Source organism: Capricornis sumatraensis, chromosome 7 (assembly GCF_032405125.1).
Source record: "Capricornis sumatraensis isolate serow.1 chromosome 7, serow.2, whole genome shotgun sequence".
Lineage (NCBI taxonomy): Eukaryota > Metazoa > Chordata > Mammalia > Artiodactyla > Bovidae > Capricornis > Capricornis sumatraensis.
In genome coordinates this window covers 105,225,919-105,243,589 of record NC_091075.1, presented here as the reverse complement: position 1 = coordinate 105,243,589, position 17,671 = coordinate 105,225,919, and the positions used below count along the sequence as shown (strand labels likewise).

General features: G+C 53.3%; 1 protein-coding gene across 1 annotated transcript in view; it reads right to left on the bottom strand.

Moving 5' to 3' along the window:
* The window catches only part of PPP2R2C (protein phosphatase 2 regulatory subunit Bgamma), a 161,810-nt gene that overhangs the window by 9,298 nt on the left and 134,841 nt on the right, over positions 1-17,671 (bottom strand). Inside the window, exons 7-8 of the mRNA XM_068975237.1 lie at positions 7,000-7,169; positions 1,257-1,348 (exon numbers count right to left, since the gene is read on the bottom strand). Coding sequence (XP_068831338.1) covers positions 1,257-1,348; positions 7,000-7,169 — 262 coding nt within the window. The remainder of the gene's footprint in view (positions 1-1,256; positions 1,349-6,999; positions 7,170-17,671) is intronic.

The window sequence follows — 17,671 nt, the reverse complement described above, 5'->3', positions numbered from 1 at the left end:
TGAGACTCTACTAGACTCCCAGACCTGCTGCCAGTGTTCACTGGGGGACCCCCAATGTGTCAGCCTGGGTGCAGGCCCCCTGAGGGAGCGCCGTGTCCCTCGGACCCAGCAGCATCAGCCTAGTCCCAGGCCAGGGCCTCCACCTGCTTTTCTAAGCATCCTTCGCTGGACCCCCTGTGCCCACCATTCCAGGCCGTATGAGAGCACTGTCCACGTGGAGACCCCTCAGCCAGGTGAGCCCCAGGATGTTGGCAGCAGCTCTAGGGGGTCCTCCACCCCTGGATACAGCAGGTTGGTCCCACTTGGGGCCAGCCTGCTCCAAGGGTGCCCTTCAAGTCTTGTCCCTGTGGTTCTGCCACTCCCCCCACCCGCCTTCCCTGACGGTCCCAAGGGGCCTGTGCTCATAGCCACGCAGCATCACAGCACAGAGGTTCTCACAGGACCACGGCGATGCCAGCCACACTTAGAGCCCAGCCTTCTCATGGCCAGACGCTTGGGACTGATGGAGTCCACACCCCTGGATGCACCCGAGTGGAGGGCTGCCGGCTTGCACCCTGTCCCTTCTCACCCATCACAGCCCTGCTCCGGTTGTGAAGTGTGACGGGTGACGTGCTGACGTCCCGGCCCAGTGTGGTTTTCATCCCCGTGTGGTCTGGTTACCCGAGTCCCTGCCCTGGACCTTCTCTGTCCACGCTTGCCCTGGGCTGAGCCAGGTGATGGGGAAACAGGAACTCAAGTCAGGCTCAGGTCCATTTCCCAGGTGGGCAGGGCTGTGAGGGGCGGGTACACCTGTGGAAGCCCCCTTGTCCCAGAAGATGCAGGAGCTGGAAGCGCCCTCCGGATCCCCTGTGGGCCGGAAGCAGAAGCCATAATAGCTGGAGGCGGGTGTAGACCAGTGGCTAAAGCCTTCTGCCCCACAGGGGACGTGGCACTAATATACCCCTCACCCTTGACAACCTGGGGAAGAGGCTGCGTGGTGAGGCACCCAGAATTGTCTGAAGATGCTTCTACTACTGTTCAGGAGAATGGGGCTCCAAATGGATGTAGTTTCATAATGTGAAGTTTCATTTCCATCCTCGAACTTGAGAGTCCAGAGCTTGAGCCTGTCTACAAGAAAGGCTGGGGCTCCTTGGAGCACCTTGATTCCTTTGGCTGGATAACAGGGAATTCTGGCCCCACCTACCCCCCCCCCCCCCACCGCCCCACGTAGATCAGCAACTGGGCCCACAGGGCAAAGGTCCAAGGTCTGAGGTTACCTGTCACTTCCATTCCAGGCACATTCGAACTTGTCAAAAATGCAGTCGTTCTCATACAGGGAACAGAGTTTGCTCCGAAGGTAATCATGGACCTGGTGGGAGAAGGGAACGATGGGGTGACTCAAGGGGGTGCCTGGAGAGTCCTGGTCCCCTCTCCATGAGGAGGGTCTCACTGAGCAGGGCTGTGCCCTCCGGGGTCTGGATGGCACTCCTGACTCAGCCCTGATCACTGGGAAGGGTCCACAGCCTGGCACACGGCCAACCCCTGAGCTGTGGCCAGACAGGGGACAGTCACAGTGAGGAAGGGAACCACTTCCCGGCTCTGCCCCTCCCTGGCTGTGTGACCCTAGACAGTGACTTTACCCCTCTGAGCTGTGGTCTGTTCCTCCTTAAAGTGATAAGAGCGCACACCTCATGTGCTGTTCTGGGATCAAATGTAAGTGATGGGAGTCAGGTCTTGTCCTCTGGGGACAATAGTCACCGTGAGCACACTGGTGACCATCATGGAGAAAAAGAGGATGCTCACACAGGCCTCTCAAGTGTGATCTCAGTAGGTGTTATCTGTCCTGTTTATAGATGAGGCACTGAAGCTCAGAGAGGTTAAGTAACTGGCCTGAAGTCACACAGCTTACAAGGGGAAGACCAGGATGCTCTCCCAGGGTAACCTGACACCACAGGAGAGTTGGTGACCCGATCGATCGTGCAAGCTCTGTGCCCACAGGGCCTCCTGCGTGCCAGCTCTCTTCAGGGACATGGTCCTGGCCTCTGGGTGGGGGGAGTGCACGCATGCTCAGTCAAGTCTGACTCTTGGCGGCCCCATAGACTGTAGCCCGCCAGGCTCCTCTGTCCATGGGATTTTCCAGGCAAGAATACTGGAGGGGGTTCCGTTTCCTACTGCAGGGGATCTTTCCCATCCAGGGATCAAACCTACGTCTTTTGTGCTCTCTACATTGGCAGGCGGGTTCTTCTACCACTGAGTCACCTGGGTGGGGGAGGGGCAGGTAAATGGGTAACATGAAGCCTGAACGGCTGGCTCTGTGTGTCTTCATGACCCAGGAGAGTCACTTAGCTGCCTGGAGCCTTAGGTTTCCTGTCTGCAAAGGGGGTCATGAGATCCCTCCCCTGGAGAAGAGTATGAGGATTCCAGGAGACGGATGCAGGGCAAAGCACCAGGGAGCTATCTGTGACCCCAGTTACCTACAGAGGGATGGAGAGAAAGAAATGTCCAACTCCTGCTAGGCAGTGACGGTGGAGGGGGGAGGAAAAAGCAGGTTTTCATCCTCTTCTGTCTGGGAATCTCTTATTCATCTTTAAAAACTGGGCTTTAGAGGAGGTGCCCTCCTCTAGCAGGGGTTCCCAGGTGGCGCTAGTAGTAAAGAACCCCCACCCCCACCCCCCTGCCCCCCGCCAATGCAGGAGACGCTAGAGGCATGGGTTCAATCCCTGGGTCTTAGAAGACCCCCTGGAGAAGGGAATGGCTACCCACTCCAGTTATTCTTGCCTGGAGAACCCCATGGACAGAGAAGCCGGGTGGGTTACAGTCCACGGGGTTGCAGAGAGTCGGACACAACTGAGCGGCTGAGCACACCGAACACCTCCTCCAACAGCCTCCCTGGATTTCCCCAGGCTACACATCTCTCTCTGACTCTTTCCTTGGGGCACCGGAGGCTCTTGACCTGACTTTGTGTTTATGTTGACTCCACAGCCTAGAAGTTTCTTTCTTTTTTTTGGTCTCAGAATCAGTTTTAATTATTTTTATTTTTTCATGATTGTGATTTTGTTGTTGTTTCCAGGCAGCTTTTCTTTATTTATTTTTAACTGAAGGATAATTACTTTACAATATTGGCTTGATTTCTGCCAGACTGGAAGGTTCTTAACCCAGGACTTCCTCAGGCCTTGGCCAACACACCCCTCCCCAGAGAAGGTTCTCTGCCCGCCCCGCCCACAAAGCTTGCTCTCCCATCCTTATCTTCCCATCTGACCTGTGCTCTTGTTTTAAATTCTGTCCATAGGCTGACATCACCCAGATGTTTCTCTCCAGCCAGGATCTCTCTCCCAGAAGCCCACACTGGACTGTCTAGCTGTCTACAAGGGTGGGCCAGAGAGCCCTTAAGGCCGAGCACGGCTGAGCCCTGGTCGTCCTTCTATCCCTCATCCTTCCACTGGTACAAAGGCTACAAATGACCATGTATTTCCTTATCTCTCACAGCGACATTCAGCTTGTCCAGGATTCACAGTGATCCGGAGCCAGTCCCTCTCACCACATCTGTCCTACGCTGCCCACCTGCTCCAAGCACCCCCACCCAGCTTATTGCAAAAGCCCTCCTGGTAGCTCTGTGTCTGCTCCCCACGCCCCCCAGCCTCGGTCTGTCTTATAGGCAGCGAGAGGGATTCCTTGGAAACTAAGCTGGACCATGTCATGCCTCTACTCAAAACCCTCCAGGGCACACAAGTCCCCCTGGTCACCTCTCTGGCCTCAGGCTTTTCTTCCCTCCCATAGGCTAACTCTGCTCCAGCCGGCTCCTCACCATTCCTTGCGTGCACTAACCGTGTTCCTGCCTCAGGGCCTTGGCACTTGCTGTTCCCGCCCCTGGGAACACCCTCCCTGCAGAGGGCTCATGCCCTTACTTCATGCCCTTACTTGCGCCTGTTTCCTCTGCCGCAGCCTCTGGTTTATTTGCCATCCTTTGGGAAGCCTGTGACTATTTCACCTGCTTGTTTGCTTGATTTCTGGGCATCTTTCCTGCTGGAATGGATGTCCCTCCGGCAAGACCTATTTGTCTCGTTCCCCAACAACTTCCCAGTGCGGTGCAGAGGGCCTGGCACATCACAGGGCCCCAATACAGTTTTTAAAAAGTGAACGAGTGGTATTAGAGGCAACTGGAGATGGCGTGGCTGGGCTCCCCAGGTGGGCCACTTGTCTGAAAGAAGGAGCGGGGTCCCTCCCCAAGTCTTTCCCCTTTCTCCACTCTGCTTCCGTAACAGCCCTCGGTGACTCTCCTACGGTGTGTGTCTGTGGCCTGGGGTCTCCTGACCCACGGGCACACCAAGCTCAGGTTCACTGTGTTCCTGGTCGGCTGGGACCCTGGAGGGTGAGGTGGTGGCTCCTACCCTCCCTCTGAGCCCAGGGTCTATTGGGGCACGGAACGCTGGCCCAGGGTGTGGAGCGACTAAGATGAATGGGATAAACGGTGCCTGGCCTCATCCCCGGGCACAGACTGTGGGGTGCTCACGTTCGCCCACCAGGCTGGCATGTGTGTGTGCTCCATGCAGTCACGGCAGCCTCACTGATGCACTCGTCCAAACACACGTCTCCTGCACACTGAGTGCCTCCCGCCCTCTGGTGGCAGGGTAAGGAAGGGCGTGGGCTCTGGTGTAAGGAAGATGAGAGCACCGATCTAAGGTCCGTTGCTTGCTACTCTACCACCACAGATATGCCATTTAGCTCAGTTTTCTCCGAATAAAATGGGATCGAGAGAACACCGTCTCCACCTCCCAGGGCAGCAGGGAGGCTTAGAAGAGTGTGCCAAGGTCTTTGATCAAAGCAGCATGTGCTGAGGGCTGGCTGACTCAACACCCCTTTCTCCCTGCCTTCTTCAACCACAGAGGCCATAAAGCTACTAATTTTCCCAGTTTGGTCATGGGCTCATCCTAGCCAAGGAGTTGAAAGAGGTCTTCTGAGGAGTGTTCTGGAAAAGCTTTTGAGTTCCTGATAAAATATGCCACAGATCCAACCAGCACAGCCTTTCACATGTCCTCTTATTTTCCTGCCTGGAAGGTTGGCATCGTTCCTGGAGTTGTGGCAGCCGTTTTCCCACCATGAGGTATCACTCAGGAAGGTAGAAAACCAACATCATGCAAATGATGGGGAATTAAATCACCAAAGCAGCTGCTGGGACACTGAATGGGGCAGGAAGCTGCTCACTCTTCTGGGACACTCCAGCTTCTCTAAAGAGAGAAAGGCTCTTATCTAGTCAGTGCTGCAAGTCAGCCAAACACAAATCTGCAATACACAATTTCCAGTGCACAGCAACTAAAGACATTAGGTACTATGTTGGTTTTATGTAGCTATTACTATTTTAGAATCAAGAGGTCAGTGGGGCCAGAAGCCAAGCAACCAGCTTTGAGCTTTGTCCTCGAGAGCAATGATTCTCCTGCTTTATTGGGTCCTCACGTGCTTTGAGAATCTGAAGGCTCTGGACCGGCCCCCTCCCCGCCCCCGCCAAAATGCTCATATTCAACATCTAGTTTCAGGGTCTGTGGGCCTTTGCTGCCTCTAAGGACATGAAAGGCTGGTGCGGGGGGGAGGTGCTAAGGGAGTTGGAATACTCATGTCCCTGGACAGGCTCTAGGAAGGCATCAGAATGGTCATCCCCACAGGCCTGAGCAGGGGTTATGTCATTCCTGCCCCAATCTCTGACCCCTGTACTCCTGAGCGTCAGAGGAGGAGCTGATCTATTCCTGGGCTGTGCCATGGGAGCAGGAGGCCTGCCTGGGTCAGAACTGCAGGGAGTGGCAGGACTTCTGGTAAACATATGTGGCTAACAAAGGAGCCCTTTCATGAATCCATTGTCCTGAGGAAGCTGGGGGGGCGGGCGGGGGGAGGGTGCACCAGAACCTTCTGAGACATTGTTGTGAGCATGAGGCTGCCAGGAGCATACGTGTCCAAGGTCAGACTCTGAACCCCAATCCTCCCCTCTCAGCTCTGTGCCCCTTCCCAGTGGGGCCCCTCCCTCTCCTGGGACATGCTGCACCCCTGGCCTTGGCACGACGGAGGACAGGGAAGAGGGCTGTAGGGCTCCCATCAGGGCTCTGGGTCTGTCACTGCCCAGTTGTGAGGCAGCTCCCCATATCATCACCTCTCAGTACCCCAGGTTCCTTCCTGCCAAATGGGGCCCATGGTGCTCTCTCCAGAGGGCCAGTAAGGAATAGAGGTGACAAGTGTAGGTGGCACCCTGTGTGCACCTGATGCTTGCTGACACTAAGAATTTGGCTGGGTCTTCTGATGAGGTCTTTTCCCACTCTTATCTGCATGACTGAGTCCTACAAGGTTCAGAACAAATGTCACCTCCTCCAAGAAGCCTTCCAGATTGCTCCAGCTAGAAACATAACTGGAGCAGCTATAAACCAGTCCTATATTTTTACCAAATTGTAATATCACATGAATTTTGTCTTTCATTCCCTCATATATATGGATGAATCATAGCAGAAAAAGAACAAACAACTTTCCAGGCAGGTGTCCCAGGCTTCATCCTATAGGCCTGGCTGAGAAAGCCGGCCCTGAAGATTTAGAAATGTACCAAGCTCCCATTTCATCACTGCATCACCAGCTAAGGATGCTCCCTGGGAAAAGGCAGCGCTTAACCTGCCTTAATAGTAGGACTGCAGACACTGGCTACAGGGGAGGGAAGCCATCGTCTGCACCCTCAAATTGAGCCCAGCGTGAGGTTCATCTTTGTCCTCTGGGGCCTGAACTGAAGGCCTAGTCACAGCCCTGCTTCTGAGCAGGAGCCAGTAAGCAGAGGATCCTCAGCGCCCTGTGAGGCGAGGCTGAGCTTGCCCCTGGGCTGAGCTATGTGAGATGAGCTGCCTGATTTCTTGAGCCTCAGTGTCTTCACCTGCAAAATGGGCTGATGAAAGCCACTGATAGCTGGGAAAGCCCCTCCGTGCAAAAGCACAGGGAAGAGCTGGGGGTGTCCCACCCACAGAAGGGCTCCCAGGTTTTCCAGGTCGCGGCGCCCACCTGGTAGGTCTCTATGGGCCGCGCCTCCATGTTCAGGTCCCAGACCTTGACCGTGAGGTAATCGCGGGTGAGCATGTACCGGCCGCTGTGACTGAACTTCACATCTGACACGGAGGAAATGATTTCCGAGAAGAAGGAGCGGTTACTGGGGTCCTCAGGCTCTTCAAATACTGCGGAGACAGAAACAACCAGGTCACTGGGCTGCTCCCGCCTGTGAGGATTCGAACAACAGATGGCTCCGTTTCCACCCTGGGCTCATGCAGTCGTTTATTCATTCATCAAACCTATAACTAAATACTGGCAGGCACAGGCCCGAATGAATCCTCCAAGTGGGGAAGAACTAGCTCTTGGAACAGTATTTATGGAGATTTACTCTGATCCAGATTCTGCGCTGAACTTTCCCAAACATGAGCTTATCTAATCCCCCAACACTTTGGCCACCTGATGTGAAGAACTGACTCATTGGAAAAGGTCCTGATGCTGAGAAAGATTGAAGGCAGGAGGAGAAGGGGATGACAGAGGATGAGATGGTTGGATGGCGTTACCAACAAGAGGGACATGAGTTTGAGTCAACTCCAGGAGTTGGTGATGGACAGGGAAACCTGGCGTGCTGCAGTCCATGGGGTCGCAAAGAGTCACACACGACTGAGCGACTGAACTGAACTGAATCCCCCAATAAAAATGTCAGGTCGGTACCATTAATATTCCCATCTTATAGCCAAAGAAACAGGCATGGATGGTTAAAAGCCATGCCGGAGGTCTCAGAGCTGGAGTCGCGGTGCTCACTGTGCTGCTCTCTGCTGCCTCCTGCTGGCGATTCTGAACTCCAGGACCGTGGGGCATCCGAGCATCCTGGAAGGTGCTGGGCCACACTCTGGACCAGGCGGGGCACCCTCTGAGGTTCTAACTGGCTCAGGGGCCTCTGTTCCTGGTGTGCTGGGCACACATGGCCGAATCCCACTCTAAGGTGTGTTGTTTCGCTGCCACAGGGGTTGCAGCAAAATCAGATCTTGCCGCCACAAGTACAACCTGTGAGTCCCGTTGGCCTCCCACCTCCCATATTACTGCAGGCCTGCTGCTCCACACAGGACGTTGCTTTCCTGGCCCCTGAAGGCGAGAGCTTCTGCCCCTACCAGACATCCCAGAGCTGGGTCCCCAAGCAGTGTCCCCTCCCTGCCGTCTCTGTAACCAGGCCTTCCTGACACACAGAGGTCCCTGTGCAGCGGGATGAGCTCTTCCAGGCTCAGATCTGTTGCTGGCTGTCCCATCAGTTTGCCGACCAACACCCTCACTGGCCAATCAGACCCTATAGTGGCCCTGGTCCTGCGGCAGGATGGACCTTACGGTCCCTGATGACCAAGTAGGACCTGGGCTGTGGATGGCCCTGGGCTCAGGGAAGAGGATGGGGTGGTGGGTGGGCAGCCATATCCAGCCACTCTAGAAGGACTCAAACGTTTGATGACCTGTCCAGCTGTCCCCACGGGGCACCAACTGGGTGAATGTTCTGCCTGCTGGCCAGCTATGAGCCTCCAGGCTTCAAACAGGGAGCACAAGGTTGACCACGTGTCCCCAGAGGCTCACCAGAGTGCCCCATTTACTGGTGCCTCTTCTATGGGGACGTCCCATACGCCACTTGCCAGGTCTGTCCCAGCCCCTTACACCCCATCTGGGAACCCAGTTTCCTACTTGTCCAAGGTCGACACTGCTCCTGCCTTTCCCAGAAATACAGCCTCTGCCCAGATTCCCCTCTGCAGGGTGGCAGGGAATGTTTCAAGGCCAATCTGATGGTCTCGTGTGCTCACGTCTGCAGGCATGCATTCGTTCTCTCCGTTAGCCAGTCCATGCTGAGCGCCCACCATAACCAGGCACTGCTTGAGAGCCTGCGGTACTGCACTGAGCAAGGCCCCCACTCTACTGGGGCCCCCATTCTCCTCCCAAAGACAGACAGTGAAGCTCAGTGACATGCAATACTGTGGGGGCAGTGGTGAGTGCTGGGAGGAAAGGCAAAGCAAGTGAGGATACAGGGAGAATGACGGGCTGGTGATTTGAATGGGAAGGGCCTCTATGGGAGAGAGCATCTGAGCAGAGATGTGAATGAAGTGAGATACCAGGGAGAACTCCAGGCAGAAGTCATATCATGTGCAAAGGCCCTGGGGCAGCGATGAGCTGAAGGCCAGAGAAATTGAGAAAGGCGTGAGCCTGGAACTGTAAAGCAGGGGAAGGGCATCATCCCACGGGCAATGGGAAGACACAGCAGGGCTTGGAGAGAGGGTGGGCAAGGCGAGCTGTGGGTTTCTCCAGGATTTTGCTCCCTGCGGTGGTGAGGAGACCTCCTGGTGGGTCACCTTTAGCCTCTAAAACCTCTGGATTTTGACTGGTCATCTCACATAATTGTGTTTTGTACCTGGTAATAGTAATTAAACTGACACCTTCATTTCTGCAGATATCAACATTCATAATGTTTCTTTGTTAAGCCCCAAATTAAATCAATGACATTTCCCTCTTCTCTCAGATGCATGGAGTAAAGAAAAAAAAAAATTCAATACTGATTCCCTACTTAGACTAAAGCAGTGAGATTCTGTAGTGTCTTTAAATGAACAGGGATATGGCCCTAATATTTGGGGGCAAGGGGGCAGATGGATTTAAAGAAGTGTACCCTTAACTCTCAGCAGGGACCACTCTCTCAGGGTGGTGCCCTGTACTTCCCCAGGTATGTGGCAGGAATTCTCTCTCGATTGAATCAGCATCTCTGCTGCGAAGGGTCAGACAGAAGGTAAGATATAAAAGCATGGATAGTAGTATTGAAACATAGTCATTGGGCTTCCCAGGTGGTGCTAGTGGTAAAGAACCCATCTGCCAATGCAGGAGACATAAAGAGACCCGGGTTCGATCCCTGGGTCAAGAAGACCCCCTGGAGGAGGAAATGGCAACCCACTCCAGTATTCTTGCCTGGAGAATCCCTTGGGCAGAGGAGCCTGGCAGGCTATGGTGCACAGGGCTTCAAAGAGTCAGATGTGACTGAGGCGACTTAGCATGTATGCTACCATATGTAAAACAGATAGCCGGCGGAAGTTTGCTGTGTGATGCCAGGAACCCAAAGCCAGTGCCCTGGTGCAACCTAGAGGGGTGGGGGAGGTGAGAGGGAGGTTTAAGAGGAGGGCTTGCATGTATGCCTGTGGCTCGTTCACGTTGACGTATGACAGGAACCATTACAATATTGTAAAGCAACTATCATTATCCTCCAATTAAAAGTAAAATATATTTTTTAAATATAAAAAGCATAAAGTGGGGTCTGTCTCTTGCACCCCAACTTTGTACCCCTTGCCTGCCTCCCTGGTTCCCTCTGGCCTCCACCCAAACCACGAGGTCTGGTCCAGCTCACTGCACTTCCACCTCCCAGAGCTCCCATGCCCTGTGGGAGTTTGGTGACCTACAGGGGCCAGAATCACAGAGAAGCATCCATACGGGATGTCACAGGGCCATGGCTGTGTCTTCTGCCAGCTTTAAGGAGCACAGAGCCACAAAAGTCAAAGGCTGAGAGGATGATTGAATCCATAGTTGAAAACAGAAGCTCCCAACAGCCCACGGCAACCTCAGTTCTGGCTGTCCATGGGCATTTCTGATGGTTTGTTGTAAGCACAAAAGCACCAGAACTGAAAAAGATTAGTGGGAAGGGGTATTAACAAGCCTGAGAAAAGTTATACAGATAAGCTCTCAGCTTTCTTTTCAAACATTTCTATGACATTGTTTTGTTGCTGTTATTTTAAGGTGTTTTAAAAATTCATTCTTATTGGAGTGCAGTTGCTTTACAATGCTGTGAGTTTCTACCGTACTGCAAGGTGAATCAGCTATACGTACACATATAGCCCCTCTTTTTTGGATTTCCTTCCCATTTACGTCACCCCAGAGCACCAAGTAGGGCTGAAATTTTCAATACAACTATTTTTGTTGTTGTTGTTGTTGAAAGACTGCAGAATCTTCTGTATCAATCCCCACCCCTACCCCCACAGCCTGAACATCCCCAGGGCATTAATAAGGGACAAGGGGATCTCCCTTCTGATTGACAGAATCACTGAGGACATTTTACAGTAATCATTGCAACAAGAGTTTAAAGAAGCGCATCCCAGAGTGCGGTGGGCTCCATCACACCTTCTCTCCCCTGCCCTGATTATTTTAAAGTTGAGAGGCTCTGGAACAGCAGACACCCATGTCTCATCCTTTTTTAAACACTAATGTTGCATAATGAAGGCTCCTGTGGCCCTAGCTGGTTCCCTGACAACCACGCCCTCCCCTCTGGGTGTCGCCGCTGTCACACATTGGAGAGGGGGTGAGGAGCCCCCTCCCTGTCACGCTTGCCTGAGTGAAGAAAGGGACCCTGGGGAGGTTCTGAAGCACCTGGGATGCAAGAAAAGGGAAGTGAAACCTGAGGTGGGGGCCCGCCTCATACACAACTCGGACGTGTCCTTCTGCTTAAAGCCCTTTGTGGCTCCCAGTGCCCACAGGTCCAAGGTGCAAGCTCCCACATGTAGCCGACAAAGCTCCTTCCTAATTGGGCCCTGCTGCTCCAGTCTCATAAACCCAAATTCCCCTCCTGCAGCCACATGCGGACCCCCTTTCCCACCAGGGTCCCAGGGCCTTGAATAGGGTGAGGCAAGCAGAACCCGAGGGCAGGCACCACATTGAACAGCTCACTCTTGGGGTCGCCTGAAATGAATGCCTCCTTCCATGGCACGACTTAGGCATCTCACTTGCCTTATCCTAGCCCTTGCCCTGCCATGTACTAGGCAGCAGAGTGGCCAAGCTCTGTGTGACTTCAGGCAAGCCCCTTAACCTCTCTGAGCCCAAGTTTCCTCACCTGGGGGACAAGCATGGTGAGACCTCCAGAGGTAACACCTGGAGGCACCTGGCTCAGTGAGGTGCTTGAGTAGCTGCTCAATAAAAGAGTTGTTTTTCCCATTGTTTTTGCTCCTTTTTTCTTTCCTACCTGTCTTTCCTATCAACTCCTATACACCCTTCAGAACCCCAACTCAAATATCCTGTTCTCTGTGCAGCTTGTCCAGCTGTTCGCCAAAGAAATCAAATGCTCCCCCCTGTTGCCTGCATAGCCCAGGGGTGCCCTCTTGTATGGCATCAGTGAGGATAACCTGGTTACCCCGTGGGGCTGTGAGCTCTTGTCAGCCTATGGCTGGTCTTCTCTGGGCACGGATGGGGAGGTGGAGGGTTAACTGAGCAGGCAGAACTGACCAAGTGGGACTGGGAGGAAGGGCGGTTCAGGGCTGATGGAAGAATGGCCCTGGCTTGAGCCACATGCTCAGGGACAATGGTGCAGGGCAGTGAGACCCTGGAAAGAAACATGGACGGACAGAGGTGGGGCTGCAGGGCTGTGGAGGTGGAGAGCCGAGATTGGCCTGAAGGAACAGATGGGTCCTGCCTGGTCCATGCTCCTGGCTGCCCTAGCAACGGGTCCCTCTTCTGCTCTGACGTTATGAGAACATCCACTTGAAAGATGAACACGTGAGTCCGGGCAAGTCCCACCTTGGGCTCCAGGATTAGCAAGGGGGTGGGCCATGGATCCTGTTAAAACACAGCCAGGCCAAAGCACCCCGTGGTTTCCTGTGCTTTCAGAGTAAACCCAGAGCACCCCACCAAGGTCTGTAAAGCCCTCATCACGTGGATTCTCCTCTCTCCATGCACTTCTGACCTCACCCCCCACCTTCCCTGACTCTGCTCCTGCCACGTGGGCCTCGGGATCCAGCTGCAGGGCCTTTGCACTGGCTGTGCCCTCAGTTGGGGGCTCTGCCCTGACTCATCCCCAGACATCAGGAGCCTCCCCAGCAGAGAGAGGGCTGGGTCTGGTCTTTCCACCCCAGATCCATTAGCAGGGGTGAGTTCTGAGAATCTACTCCATCCTGCCCCTCTAAATGAACCTGGTTCACCCCTAACTCCCATGAGTATTCTTTGTTTTCAAGGATGCTGTGAAGAGTAAGTGATAAAGAGCACAGGCTGATAGGCATGAGACTTCTGGAGCCTCTAATAGGCTCTGCTTAGCTGTGTGACCTGAGGGGGATGTCTTAACCTCTCTGGGCCTGTGTGATAAACAATAACAGCCCCCACAGATGGCCACATCCTCATCCCTGGGACCTGTGCGTGTGTTACCTAACATGACAGAAGGCTTTGCATATGCAAGTTTAGGATCTGGAGCTGCAGAGATTATCTTGGACTCTCTTGGGTGGGCCAGCCCACTGGTAATCATGAGGAAAGGAGGACAGTCAAAGGCAGAAGAGGAGACAACAGCATGGAAGTGGGGGTTGGAGTGATGTATTTGAAGACAGAAGAGGCCACAAGCCAAGGATCACAGGTGACCTCTAGAAGCTGGAAAAGATAGAGACCGATTCTCCCCTGAAGCCTCCGGAAGGAATGCAGGCCTGACAACACTGAATTTTGGACCTCTGCCCTCTAGAACTATCTAAGAATATATTCATGCTGTTTTAAGCCACTGAGTTCATGGCAATTCGTTACAGCAGCCATGGGAAAACAATACACTCGGTTTCCTCATCTATAAAATGAATAATCGAGGACTTGCATCATAGCACAGCTCTCAGGACTTAATGAGATGTAAACTTTGAGCAGCACCTGGTGTGTAGCAAGCCCTGGACCAACGTCATCTGTGGTTCCTGCTTCACCCAGCACGGGGCTGGCACGGAGTAGGGGGCCCACCAGGGGTAGCGACTGTCATTCCCACCTATTCTAGGGAATCTTCATGCCTCTTGGCACGGCCCTTCCTTTTGGCAGACTCTGTGCTGTGAAAAGCAGAAGTGTCTGTCTATTTTGAGGATTCAAGCACAGTTGTTTCCATGGTTACACTGCCATTACGACTAGCAGACAAAAGACCCAGCTCTCTACTGCTTTGGAGGACAGGAATCTGTGGGTTGAGGAGCAGCCTATGCCCCTTGGCTCTGCCCCTGATGATGGGGAGGGGCCTGGGGAAGCCACTGTTTCTCTGAGCCTCGGTTTCCTCATCTGCCCAAGGACAGAGGTCAACATGTGATCCACCTGTGATCTGGGATGTCCTTCCTTCAGTGAACAGAAAATCACAGACTTACCCATTGGAAAAATGATGCCTGGACCATTCATCTCTGGGATATCACTATCAGCCATCCCCTGAGTTCTGAGTAGTAACTAAATGGGTAGAAGTGAGATGTAAAGAACAGGTCCTAGCCTCCAAGTCTCTTTAAAACAAGATCTGGCTCCAATAACAGCCATTTGTTTTGATTAAAAATAGCAGCCTAATTGGCAATCATCTGCTTGCTTAATTTCTCAGGAGTACTAAGAACAAACGCCATCTGGAGAACTCAGACAGTAGGGCAAGTATTTCCCCTACTCATGACTTGTGGCAAATGAGACGAAGTAAGGAAAACAGAAGGTGAACAATCCTGTCACTGGCATTAATGAGAAAGTTTCTGTGCAGAATATTAAGTTTGAGAATGAAAAGAAAATTCTAGAAAAATGCATTTTATCACAAAATTAATTCCCTTAGAAAACCCATATAAACCAATAATCAAAAAGGATCTACATGTGAGTTTTACTAAGACTTCAAGGAGAAGATATATTATACTAACTGTTCTAGAGGAAAATAGAGAGAAAGCAGCCAGCTCATTTGACAAGAGAACAATCCTCTTAATAAAACTGGACAAAGATTGTAGGCAAAGAAAATCAAAGGCCAACTTCATCTCTGATCATTTATGCCTAAAGCAGAATTTTTGTATCCATAGGAAATTTCTTGCCCTCAGTGTCACCAGGCACTGAAAAGCCCCCTGGGGATCAGGAGGTGCCATGTCCCTCCCTTCATACCTTAGCCCTGTCAAAGCCTTCCAGAACCTGCTGAAGATGCAGAATCCTCCGTGGCCCTAATGAATGCTCACTGCAGCCCCCAGAGAAGGGGGTGAGAAATTCAATGGAGCTGAGTCACTGAAATAAAGTTACAGCTCTTGCACTTGACTTTGCGGGCTGAGTCACATGCAAATCTACACCACCAGGCGTGTGACAACGACGTGCCCGGAATCTGTGTGTGCCTGGGCTCAGGAAATGGATGAGTGATGGCTGTCCTGGTGGGCGGCTGCTTGTTCAGATCCCAGGGAACCAGCTGATACAGTTCCAGAAGCCAAGAGGGTCTCTGGCTCCCACGTGCAGCCCACAGAGACCATCGTTCAAGCAGCGTGGGGGGCACAAAACCATCCCTATTCTCCCTAAATTCCTGAACCCACATTCAGAAACAATTTCTGGGCGTATTTCTTTCCATGATTTTCTGTTTCCATTCTTTTGGTGAAGTAGTCATTATCCTGCTTTTCGCCCCCATAGAATCTTCCAACATAATCATTTCCCCATGTCATTAAACCCCTCCTAAGTCAGTTCTTTAAATGTCTGAACAATATTCTATTACAGAGATGGCAGCATCCGGCCACACAGGTGCCTTTGCATCTCGAAGCCTTTGCCCCTGCTGTGTCCTTCTAGAAGATTCTGCATGGTGCACCGGCTCAGCGCCTCAGACTGTTCCACTGTAACTGCCTCTAGCAGTGCCGCTGACATGACCCTCCCTGCGCGCTGCTTTCCTGGCTGCTCTTTATACCACTCACTGCCTCTTGGCATCAGATCGCCTGGGTCGGAGTTTATTGTCGGTCCATTGGTTCCTGCTGCACCCCAGGGACAGTGTCTGGAGCATGGCAGCTCACCGTGTGACACCGAGTGTCCTGGTGGCCCCGGCTCCACCCAGAGAGGGAGATCTGCCCTCCCCATCCTGCGTGCCAACAGCTCAGCCCCCAGAAGGCGCGGTACCCAGGGAGGGGGCTTTCCCAGGACCATGCATGAGCTCCACTGGAGGAGCCCTGGGGCTTGTGGATGGGGGTCAGTGGCTCCAGTGCTAAGTACAGACCCAGAGAGTGGACATCCCGCCCAGCTGTGAATGTAAGGAAGGCTGGGAGAGTGTGTGCAATGTGGATGAACCCAGAGAAGGGTGACGGGGTGAGACGAGGGGACAGAACTTGGCCAAGGAGGGAGGAGGAGCTGGCAGCTACAGTGAGTCCCGCGTCTGAGTCCCTGGGAGCTGGGGCAGCACCGTCCTCTCTGGCTGCCCAGGGAAACCAGCCCCCAGGGGAAGAGAATAACCCTGTCTCTCCCAACAGCCCTCTGCCTCCTTCACCGAGACCTCGATAAAGCCCTGCAGCGGCCAGCTGGTCACCACTCATCCATTGTTCGTTCGTTCATTCATTCAACATTTCCAGATCCTGCTGGAGGCACTGGGACGGATCCAGAGATGAGCTAGATTCCCGGCCCTCCCGACTGGGGCCACGTCTGCTTCCGTCCCCACTGCTGCTCCTGCACGGTCATCCAGGGAGGACGTCATGGGCTGGTCCTCTGCCTTCAGGTGCCTCTGGGGAGCACCGCGCTGGTGGACAGCCGCCAGCTCAATCCAGCGCCAAGCAGCCCAGACCGGGGGTGAGGTGCACCAGTCAGGGTATCCCAGGGCCCCAGGTTCAAGTCCCACCCTGCCACTGTTTCAGTGTGAGTGACCTTGGGCCCATCTCTGGAGCCCGTTTCACCTACTGTGCAGGGCCTCGGGACAGCTCATGTGACAAGATGAGCTATGCCAGTAGACAGCGTGGCTGGGCGCCCGGCTCAGTGTCCAGTGTGAGCTGTTCTGTGGTGGTTGGTTATCATATGAAGTTCCCTTGCACCTCATCCATCCCTGAATCCCCTGACACCTCTGTGGCAACCCCGAGGCTGCTCTCTGGGGGGTTCCAGTGTGAAGTGACCCAGCCTGCTGGGGGAGGTAGCACAGCACAGAAAGTTCTGCACAGTGTGTAGTCGTGAGCAGAAAGCAGAAGAGGGAGCTGGCCCAATGTGGGGATCAAGGAAGGCTTCCTGGAGGAGGTGACAGTTGGGTGTGGTCCCTCTTTGACTTCCAGTGCCCAGCTCACTCCCTGGCCCTCATCTCTGCTGGGACTTAGGGTGGGGGCAGTGGGTGGCAGGACTGGGTATCTCCTGCTAGCAGTACTAAAGAGAAACTGAGACCACCCCACTCCCCGTCCCCCCCGCGGCCCCCCCAGCCCATTCAGAACACCTCCATGCCCCGCCCACATTACTCAGCCATTAAAAAGAATACATTTGAATCAGTTCTGATGAGGTGGATGAAACTGGAGCCGATTATACAGAGTGAAGTAAGCCAGAAAGAAAAACACTAATACAGTATACTAACACATATATATGGAATTTAGAAAGATGGTAATGATAACCCTGTATGCGAGACAGCAAAAGAGACACAGATGTATAGAACAGACTTTTGAACTCTGTGGGAGAGGGAGAGGGTGGGATGATTTGGGAGAATGGCATTGAAACATGTATACTATCATGTAAGAAACGAATCGCCAGTCTAGGTTCGATACAGGATACAGGATGCTTGGGGCTGGTGCACGGTGATGACCCAGAGAGATGATATGGGGAGGCTGGTGGGAGGGGGGTTCAGGGTTGGGAACTCATGTACACCTGTGGCGGATTCATGTCAATGTATGGCAAAACCAATACAGTATTGTAAAGTAAAAAAAAAAAGAGCAAAAAAAAAAAAAAAAAAAAGAAGAAGAACACCTCCATGCCCCGCCCACCCACACCAGGAGGCCCC